Genomic DNA, 11,434 nt, shown 5'->3' with positions numbered 1-11,434 from the left:
CGAAGAGTACTTAAGGTAGGCAGCGGCTTGGCTTTGCCCCTGGCATTGCTGACGTCCATGAGCGACGGTGACCACTTACCATCAGGTGGGCCGTATGCTCATCTGCTACATTAGCAATAAAAAAAAATGCATAAAAAAGGCAATAGGTAGTAGGGTTTGAATTGCTACCTTCACTTTAAATTCATAATTGTTACTTCCTTGCTGCATTTTTGTAGTAGCTAACCACATAATTGGGCTATTGGTTGCACATAAAACTCATTGAAAAATGAGAATAGTCTCAGGAAATGGCAGCTTCCTGCTCTTCAAACAGTACGTGTGAACTTAAATAATATAACAATGGCTAAATAAATATTAAGCGTTGGGGAATTGAAAATATGAAACATAGCATAGCTTCATATCAGTTTTAATCCAATGAAAGCATAACCTCAAAAAGAATAGGTCAATTCAAAGAATTTGATTATACGAATTACAATGGTCTTCGCAAAAAAATATACTTGATTTCGCCGATACATTTTTACATTCATTCGAGCACATTCCAACCACTTATTTCGCAGATCTGTTTTAGCTGGGACATGAATGAACAGCTTTTTGGGTGTTTTGATAGTAGTATTCCCACAAGAAGGCACAGCACAACATTGATAATAATTTTTCACGTTCATAACTCAAATTTAAACAATTTTGCATATTATACATTTTGCTTGTAGTTTTATTTATTGAAACGAACATTGTCGGGTTTTTTTTTGTGTCCGGCACGGTTTGTGCTTTAGCCAGTGTCAAGTAATAAGAATATTTATAATTCGCCGTTTTAATTACAATGAATAATTAAAAACGAAGGAAGCTGTCTGTGTTGACCGTTATTAATATCAGTGTAAGTATGAATCAAATTAGCAGCGTGGGACAGTATAGATAAATTATGTTGAGAAAGTAATTTGATTAATGTAGTAATTAACTCTGCAAATGATAATATGAAGTTAAATGAAATGAAGTTGATTAATGACATGACATCAAATGAAATGAGATGATATGGGATGAAATATAATCTCAGTAAAATGGCGGTCGTTTACTGAGAGTTTTTCAGTGGGCTTTTTGGAGGATCTCGAGAAGTTACGTTCAGCGGCTTTGTTCATTTTCCCACATTTGTGCACTTTCACAGATACTAAACAGTTAATAAACAACCGTTATTACACATTTAAACCTGAGGAAAGCCTAAATAGACAAAATAAAACAAATCACACAACTTCGCGTAAAAAGTCAAAAATTCGTAATGTTTAAGGGTCAATTCCCACTGAAAGAGCAGCGGCGCGCAGCGGCCGTAAGAGCAAGTGACTGAGCGCGGCGCCGCAAGGGCAGTGTGGCGCCACGCGGGCAGTGCGGCGCCGCGAGAGGCAGCGCGGCATCCCGAGGCGCCGCAATGAGCCTCCGCGTGGTAGCTTTGAAAACTAGAGTGCGATCTACTTCATTCAAGGAGTTGTGTGGCAATAAATATGGTGGATTTGGATTTATGTATCATAGCACTGACTGTAGACAAGATACCCTCTAGTAAAATGACGCGAAATGTGCAAGCGGCAGGGCGGGCGGGTATGAAATGGTCGCTCGCGCACAGCCGAGTCTGTCAGCTGCACCGCGGTCGGCTGCACGTCAGCTAGCTGCGCCGCGATCAGCCGCGCGGCGCCTTTTTTGACTAGTCGGTAGAAAGCTCGTGCAGCCTCGCGACGCCACGCTACCCTTCTTTGCCTTCAAATGACTATGAACTTTTTAATCACGTAGATCAGATTCAAAATAGTTTGTAATATTTTGCCTCAAAAAGACGCTGCCGGCCGCTGCTCTTTCAGTGGGAATTGACCCTTAATGTCACTTTCATAGATTATACACTTGTTACTTTGTTCCATTTCATGAAAACCTTGGCGTCGTACCTACCGTAGTCGTATCCTTTGCTTTAATGTCAAAATTACTCAAAATGAAATCCATAGATTACAACCTATGAATGAATACATCATAAATACCATAGATTATACACTTAATATATTAGAGATTAATACGTTATGAAATTACAAATTTTATTAATTGATTAAATTGATTCTTAATATTTATAAGTATATTTATGTAACCAAATTCTGAAGATATAAAATCAAGAAGTTACATATATGTACTTATTTAATAAATATCTGAGATTATATCGAGAACTTCGAAATAATGAATGAATTCTTGGAAATAGATGGAAGCATTTTGGAAGGGGTAAAATTAGTACTTTTTTAAAGTCAATTCAAAATACATTAATACAATGCAATCAGCCTTCAATTGCTGTTCTTCTAATGAGTTTAATTTTCTAAACAAACTGATCAAGTAAAGCATCCAGTGGGTAATACACACCCACACGAAAAGGGAACTTAATACTATTACTTCACAACAATTATTTACTGTTCTTTATTTATTGAATAAAAGCTGTATTATTGCTACTATGTCAACAGTAATAAGATTATTACGGTAACAAAAAAATAGTAATTACTAAATTAATGCTTGTGAAATACTAGGTTCAAAATAGAAGTGAGCCCTATATTCGTATTTTGATGAGAGAAGTGAGTCTTGGTGGCTTATTCAGAAGGATATGTACTAATATTCTTGGAGTTAATATGTGGAATATCAGTAAAAAAAAATTGCTTATATGTGTGGATGAGCTCACAGCCCATCTGGTTTTAAGGACAGGACAGACCAAAAATCCAACAATATAAATTAATTTATAGCTTGAAAGAATCTATAAAATGTTTTGTAAAGAAGCATATTTATTATTTTATATTATATAAAGGAAATTTGTAAGTTGTTTTCTTTCACAGGGTGGTCAAGTACTCAGGAATTCAATATCATTAAGTGCAATTCTGGGAATACCTGTACGTATTTTAAATATACGAGCTAACAGGAGCAAGCCAGGATTGGCACCCCAACATTTAAAAGGTATTAATAATGATCACAGTTGTTGCAGTTGAAAAGAAGTTTATACCTTTTAATTTTTAATTAAGCAATTTTGCTTCTTAGTTTAAAAGGAAGTCTTATAACTGCATGGCATTATAGAATTTAAACTTTGGTATATGGAATCGCCTTTTTTAAACTAGTCCTACAGTTGAATTAGCCCATTATTGTTTGAAAAGATTAATGAGCACCCATAAGCATTCACTAAAACTAAACTGCTATATTTTATATAAGAGTATGTGGATATATATGAGAATTCCTTAGGTTCACCTTAATTTCGCTCAGTATTCTTTGGCATAAAGTTAAAAGAATAAATGTTTTAGTTTTATGTTGTTTATGTTTGTAGGTGTAGAGCTAGTAGCAGAAATGTGTCAAGCCAAACTCAATGGTGCTCATATTCGGTCAACGCAATTGGAGTTCAAACCTGGAAAGATTCGTGGAGGACATTATGTTGCTGACACACGCACAGCAGGGTGAGCAGATTAAAAAAAATGCAATTTACAATTTTTAGTGTAACTCATTGCCGCCATATAGTAACTAAAAGGTTATTTTGTCATTGAATTCTCTGAACTTTGCAATTTTAATGACAATATGGGTTAGCAACCTAAGAAAAACCATCACCGGGCTTAGTCAATAGACATTTAGGAATTATATTTAGGCATCATGCAGTAAAAAGAAAGTTTAAAATATTAATTTTATTATAATTAAGAGCTTTAAATGTTTTTTTTATACATTTATCAGAAAACGCAATTTATTGTTATTTGATTCTGAAGTACCGAATATCATTATATACATTGTACTATATAAAAAACGAATAAGGTCTAGTTGAATCCATTTGAAGATTAGGCAAAAGAGAGTCGCAGTAGCGCGATAGCATTTGACAGTGGCCAACCGAAATCGCTCGACAGACAGCACAGTCTTTTTTACATTCTATGCTGCGAATTGTTCTCTCAACAATGTTAACCCACTTCAGTTCCTTTTTAAAGTATATGTAAGCACATTAATTGTAGTCTAGTAAATAAACAACCATACAATAAATACTGCTCTTTGTCTCTCATTATTGAAGCAATCGTATATGACTTTTTTTTTACTTCTGAGGGGTGATGATGCTTGTCACCCGGTGTATACAAACATATACATAGTCCATATAAAGATTCTTATGTGGAATGTTCACAAGCAATTCTTTGTCTATTATGATTAATAAATTGTATTATGGGTGAGCGAGAGAGAGAGTATTCTTAATTGTACACCAAAAAATAATAAACAATGCGAAACATTAAACACAAAAAAGTGTTTAAAATAAATTACTGATTTGACACTGCGGTCTATTACTGTGTTTCCATTTTCTTAAAATGCCAATTTTGTAGTAATTACAATCAATTTGAATCAGGTGGTTTATCAGAATAAGCTTATTACAAAAAATACTAATTCCGCTATCTATCTGCATACTCCAACAAATGTATATAACGTTCACAGTTCAATCAGCCTTTTACTCCAAGTGGCGCTACCCTGTGCAGTAATGGCGGACGGCCCCGTCACTCTGGAACTGAAGGGTGGCACCAATGCAGAGATGGCCCCGCAGATCGACTACATGACCGAGGTCTTTAAACCTGCAGTCAAACATTTTGGTGTGGATTTTAATCTAACGATACATAGAAGAGGGTAAGTATTATAATAATAATATTATTATTATTAAAGCTTCTAGATTTAAAAGATAACATATTTGTTTCACTACAAAAGGCAGCTATAGTAAATACATGCAGAATAGTAAGAAAGTTCCTGCAGTTTGAAGAAAACCGAACTTACTATACGCAATAAAAACTAGCATAATTATTAACTCATAACTAATGTATATTACTTGGCCAAAAGCCCGTATATACAGTTCCACCGGCTCTGTCGACAGACTGAACTGAGAAAGAGGAAACATATGAAAATAATAATAATAATAATTACATTTATTAACTCCACAATACAAATAACTTTTCAATTAATATGACATAAATTTCTAATTCTATCTAAACAATATTACAATATATTAATTATACTGACAGTGGAGGTAAAAAGGCCGCTGCTCAGCTTTGTGATAGCTGAAACTATCGCTGCTATTCTGCCGCTGCCATTAATTTTAATCTATAAACTAATCTAATCTTAAAATAATAAACTATACTACTAAAACTAAAATAAATAACTAATTATAAAAATATCTAATATACCTAATTAAAATATGTGGCATATTAGTTTAACTAATATGACCTCCACTCAAACTTAATGTCAGTTTTTGGTTTGTACGAAAAGAACAGATTGAGACCTTAATGATGTGACTGCAAGTTATTTCATTGTTAAGGATGGTGTTGGTGGTGGAAGCATAAGTAATCGGACCCGACATGTTAAAGGATAATATTTTATTATATTATATTATGTAAATGAAAAAATGTATTCACAAATAAATATCGAACGAACCCAAGCCGAATGTGTCCCACAAGGACGTTGACCTCATACCTAAGTTGAGGTTACATTGCGTGCGTTGTAATGCACAATAGCTTTTTTAAATACAATATTAGGAATCAATGATACTAGCTGGTTTGTTTCCGGAAACCTCGCACGCGGTATTCTTACTATATTATCCCCGTAACGCTTTTGACTCATGTGAATGAGTGAAATACCCTCATTTTTTGACCCCACTTCGCACTATCACTTTGATTGAAATTGACTATATTATCTCAAAATCTTCTTTAAACTGTGAACATCAGCACATTTTCAGCAAATAGGAAGAAAAAGGTTTCAAACATATCAGGCAAACTTTTATTTTTTATGTAAGCTACCAAGGAAACAAGGCTACGGTGTGCTGTGACAATTATTAATCTTGTAATGGATCTATTTGAGAAAACTTGTAAATTGATTGTCTCGTGGTAAATGCGCCACCCACCTTGAGATATACGTGCTAAGGTCTCAGTATAGTTACAACGACTGCCCCCACCCTTCAAACCGAAACGCATTACTGCTTCACGGCAGAAATAGGCGGGGTGGTGGTACCCACCCGTGCGGACTCACAGCACGTCCTACCACCAGTAAAACCACCAGTTTATTGTGTATCTTTTCTTTTTTAGATTTTAATGTGTATTGTGTGCCTAGTAAATATATAAATAAATCTATATATTAATACGTGAAGCAAAAACTTTGTATTCCTTTTTACGAAAATTGCGCGGACGGAGGAGTATGAAATTTTCCACACTTATAGAGAATATAGAGAGGAAGTGCACCAATGCTAATATTTTTTTAAATAATGCATGAAAGATACTTTAAATCAATAAAGAAACATTACGCACACTACCATATATTTGACACAACACATATATAAATACTAGCTGACTCGGCAAACACTGTTTGCCATATATAAGATTCCTAGGGAATTTCTAGTGTAGAAAAAAAAACTAACTTATTGTAAGTGTGTAAGGATGTGGTAAATGAGTGAAAGAGGCATGTAGCGCTGTGAACGTTGAGGGAATATATAATAAAAAAAAACAAAACCTCATTCAACTACATAATACCTCATTATAACAAAAAAAAAGTCCAAATAAAAAAAAATTTTAGGGGTGGACAACCCTAATCACTTAGGGGTATGAAAAATAGATAGTAGCCGATTCTCAGGCTTACTGAATATGCATAAAAAATTTCATGAGAATCGGTCAAGCGGTTTCGGAGGAGTATGGGAACGAACATTGTGACACGAGAATTTTATATATTAGATACTCTTTGTTTATTGTCAATTGTCAAACTTTTGTTAGTGTTTTAAGTCTGTGGTCAACATGAGAATAGATGAATATAGTTTGTCTTTATTATTATTTATGTATAGTGTAGTTTTGGCGAAATCTGTGATTATATTATATAATTATAATAGTATTTGACAATAGAACCATAACAATGTTTAAATATTAAATTTCAATTGATTAAAGTCGAATTTCTACTGCAGGACCACTAGTAGGTAGGCAGCAGCTTGGCTCTGCCCCTGGCATTGCTGACGTCCATGAGCGACGGTAACCACTCACCATCAGGTGGGCCATATGCTCGTCTGCCAATACGGCAATAAAAAAAATTATTAATATCTGTATATGAACTTCCTCGTGAAGGTACTTCCCGAAGGGTGGTGGTCACGTGACGGTGGAGGTGTCGCCCCTGCGGCGCGTGCAGGCCGCCGACGTGACGCGCGGGGGCGAAGTCGCCGCTGTATACGGCTGGAGCTATGTAGCTGGCTGTCTGCCCATTAAAGTAAGGTTGTTATTGGTGGCCAGAGCGTTTTTTTATTGCATAGATGGGTGGACGAGCTCACAGCCCATCTGGTGATAAGTGGTTACCGGGGCCCATAGACATCTATAACGTAAATGCCGCCATCCACCTTGTGATACAGGTTCTAAGGTCTCAGTATATTTACAACGGCTGCCCCACCCTTCGAACCCGAACAGCAGAAATAGGCAGGGTGGTGGTACCTGCCCGTACGGACTCACAAGAGCTACCACCAGTAAATACGCAAATTATAATTTTGCGGGTTTGATTTTTATTACACGATGTTACTCTTTCACCGTGGAAGTCAATCGTGAACATTTATTAAGTACATATTTCATTAGAAAAATTGGTACCCGCTTGCGGGATTCGAACACCGGTACATCGCTCAACACGAATGCACCGGACGTCTTATCTTTTAGGCCACAACGACTAAACTATCTATATCTATCTGTAGATTATCTCAGCCATTTACCACCAGACGGGACATGTGATGGTTCTCCGTGTCCCTCAGACACAGCCCACTGAGTTTCTCGCCGAATCTTCTCAGTGGGTCGCGTTTTCGATTCGGTGGTAGATTCTGTGAAGAATTACTCTTGCTAGGGCTAGTTTTAGCAACGTCGTCAGGTTTGAGCCCCGTGAGCTCACCTACTAGTTAAGGTTCCGCTGATATAGTTTCTCAAGGCTATCAGCTTAGGTAGGGAAAAAAAATCCATCTGGACCAATAAAAGGAATGTTTGTTTCGCAGATGGCTTACTCGATGGCGGATGGTGCTAAGGAGAAACTCCGCGGGATCTGCAAGAACATTCACATAGAGTGTTACAAAGAGGAAACGCACTTCGCTCCCGAAAACGGTAGCGGTATCGTGTAAGTAAAATAACATTCACGGATTGTGTACTTAAAATTACAGGTTACAGATGTGTTGGGAATAACTGGGTTGATAAATAAATAACTTGAACTTGAATAAAAAATGCCTCGCGTATATTATAGAAAAAACACTTTACATACATGAACAGACGAAGTGACAAGGCAAGAAAAAAGTATAGCCAATATAATTGGTACAAAATCAGTACTGGCAACATAATAAATATGGGTGCGTTCTCATATTCCAACAAGATGTAGTAGTGAGAAATTATTTTCCTTCGGGAAAACTCGAATCTTTATCGGAATACGATGACACCCGAACTGTCAATGAATGATCGTATTAAATGAGTGACATTTTCATATCCATTAATATCACTATTAAGAGATCTTAGAACTTATATCTCAAGGTGGAGGCGCATTTAATTTGTAGATGGATATTTACCAGTGTATTATACGAAATGAGTTCCCGATATTTTTAAGTAATAATTGTTATATTTGTGACGTAGTTTAAAAATCATAATTATGTTACAACCACCTTCTGTAACTTTGAAAATACTCCGTTTTATTGTAATTAGTAAACAAAACATTATCTCTACTTTAAAACATAATTAAAAATACAACATAATAAAGCATATTGGGAAATATTTACAGTAATATAACTCAATACCTGCCTAAATTTTATATCATTGGCGTCATTTATATATTTGAATTGCGTATTATCCGCTCTATAAATATATTGGTCTGCTTATGCGACTTACTCCTACGGCTCTAAGATGGGTACTGAAGCTATTTGAGAGATCACGATAAATACGAACTTTTCCGAAAAATTACGAAGGAAAATCTTTTCTCACTATATGTGTAGTCATTTATTGTTGCGTGTATGCAGATTGACGAGCAAGTTGTCCTCCGGCTACATTCTGGGGGGAGATGCTCTCGGCAAGAGAGGGGTGGATGCTGTCGAGGTCGGGAGGACGGCGGGAGAGATGCTCAGGAACGCTATCAGATCTGGTGCCTGCGTCGATAGTTATACTCAGGTGGGCGATGACTTCCTCCAATTATATTTTGTATTAATTTATATTTTAGAATTTTGTTACGACGTAACAGGTTATATAACGTTATAACGTGTAACAGGATCAATTGATTGTATACATGGCGCTGGCGGACGGTCGGTCCAGGGTTCGAGTCGGGGAGATCACGCTGCACACGAGAACCGCAATACACTTCGCTGAACTCATCGCTAAGGTGAACAATGTTTGAAAATTATTTTCGTAATTAAAATTATTTACTCACCAGTAAATAAGGCTCACAAGAGGTTCTATCACCATATAACCTCTTGTGAGCCCGCGCGGGTGGGTACCACCACCCCGTCTATTTCTGCCGTGAAGCAGTAATGCGTTTCGGTTTGAAGGGTGGGGCAGCCGTTGGAACCATACGAGACCTTAGAACTTATATCTCAAGGTGGGTGGCGCATTTATGTTGTAGATGTCTATGGGCTCCAGTAACCACTTAACACCGGGTGGGCTGTCGTCCACTTATCTAAACAATTAAAAAATTTAAAAAGAACACGAGCGCACGGCTCATCTGTAAGTACCTCAGCACGCCTATTAGTCATCGTGGCTTATGAACGTCAGCGATGACAGACGAACATTTTTTATTTATTTTTTTATTGCTTAAATGGTTGGACGAGCTCACAGCCCAGTGTTAAGTGGTTACTAGGGCCCATAGACATGTACAACGTAAATGCGCCACCCACCTTGAGATATAAGTTCTAAGGTCTCAAGCATAGTTACAACGGCTACCCCACCCTACAGCCTGACAGCCAATGAACTGTTTATTTTTGTATATCCAGGCGAAGTTTAGCATACAGCCGGACGGGGATCAGAACGTGATCGAGTGCGACGGCGCAGGATACCACAATAGGAACCTGCCCGTCTAGCCGCAGTGTGGAGGGAGCCTTATACAGTACGAGATCTTTATATGAGACCAGCGGACCCGATAGACGTTGTCCTGCATACACCAAATTGAATGAATGAATGAATGAATGCATACACAAAAAATCATTCAAGTTTAGTTGCAGTATAGATAAATAAATCTAAATACCGACTGCAGCGCCATCTGTCGGGATTATTTGTGAATTTAAACATATGTACACGAGTGCGTCCAGGGCCCGATGAGCGAGCGACTTGTCCTCGGTTTTTTATTATTACTCGTAAAATCGTGCGCCGTTATTTCAGAAAATTTATTATACTTAAAATATTCTAGTCGTAGTCAGAATCTTTAGTGCGATGTTTCAATTTAATATCTATCATCTATCGTTATATATCTATCATCAATCAAAACTATTTAAAACAATAGAAACATGACAGTGACTGGCCGTAACGCTTTACATACAAAGAGTATTAATATGATGCTATACAAATAAATCGACCAAACCCGTTTTTCCCGAGAGCTCATATATTTTTTCTTTTAATTTTGTTAACTCTTCTTTCATTTAAAGTGCTGTGTGCTTAGTGCGAGTTTTTTAACGTTCTCGATAGCGTAAAAGTTAACTCAAATTTGTATGGAGTTGAAACAGCGCCCCTAGCGGCAAAACTAGGTAAACGTTTTTTTTACCTTTCCTGGTTATTCTGGTCATTTTATTAAGCCTAACTAGTATACTGTTGAATATGGCGGTCGAGTGAGCGTAGTTACTGAATTTCATGGGCCACCAGACGGGCTCGGCTGGATCGCATGCAGCGTACTGATAGTCTGAGTAATAAAAGCACTGACTTCTTATGAACAGTTGTATTTAGTCTGAATTAGAACATTTAATTATATTGAAGTGTACTGAAGACGCGTCCGTTCGCGTGAGAGGCGCTTGAACAGAGAGCGTACAGAGTAGTGAATGACAAAACTGAACATTAACATAGATTATTACGGCTTGTACTGACCTAATACAGATAAACAATTTCGTTTTTACAGAGTAATAATTACACGTGAATTTGCGTGAACACATACATTATTATATTGTCATCGGTTCTCGTGGTGTGTGTAAAATTTTCAAGTTTATCAAATGTATTGAAGTTGGGGAAAATCACATTGATAGATTTCACTACGTCAATAGATCAGCTGGATCTGCTAAAAGTGTGCTAACGAGTTTAATTGTGTGCTTTGCAACATTATAATGATATTATATCGGAAACGAATTGTAACATGATAACAATTCTTTGAGTAACTTGTAACGTTACTAATGTTTGAAATAAAATATCGTTGAGAAAATAATTTAGTTTCTCTTTTACCTTTATTTACAGATAAATAAAATCGGCAAAAGTGTTGACTTTATCCCACC

General features: G+C 36.7%; 1 protein-coding gene across 2 annotated transcripts; it reads left to right on the top strand.

Annotated features, from left to right (window-relative positions):
• The first annotated feature begins 1,995 nt into the window (after nt 1–1,995).
• Nucleotides 1,996–11,364, top strand: Rtca (RNA 3'-terminal phosphate cyclase). Of its 2 annotated transcripts, none has more exons than XM_028184276.2 (9): nt 1,996–2,235; nt 2,832–2,949; nt 3,311–3,437; nt 4,441–4,626; nt 7,092–7,230; nt 7,991–8,109; nt 8,993–9,140; nt 9,238–9,348; nt 9,956–11,364. In XM_028184276.2, exons 1-9 carry the CDS (start codon nt 2,194–2,196, stop codon nt 10,040–10,042), a joined length of 1,077 nt encoding a protein of 358 aa, XP_028040077.2. In that variant the 5' UTR covers nt 1,996–2,193; the 3' UTR covers nt 10,043–11,364. The 2 variants fall into 2 exon arrangements, with proteins under 2 accessions (XP_028040077.2, XP_089591532.1); XM_089735406.1 differs by having other exon boundaries at nt 2,212–2,484.
• The last annotated feature ends 70 nt before the right edge of the window (nt 11,365–11,434 follow it).

This window comes from Bombyx mandarina, chromosome 19 (assembly GCF_030267445.1).
Source record: "Bombyx mandarina strain Sakado chromosome 19, ASM3026744v2".
Lineage (NCBI taxonomy): Eukaryota > Metazoa > Arthropoda > Insecta > Lepidoptera > Bombycidae > Bombyx > Bombyx mandarina.
Note: the sequence above shows the minus strand (reverse complement) of the source record. Positions and strands in the feature narration are given on the sequence as shown.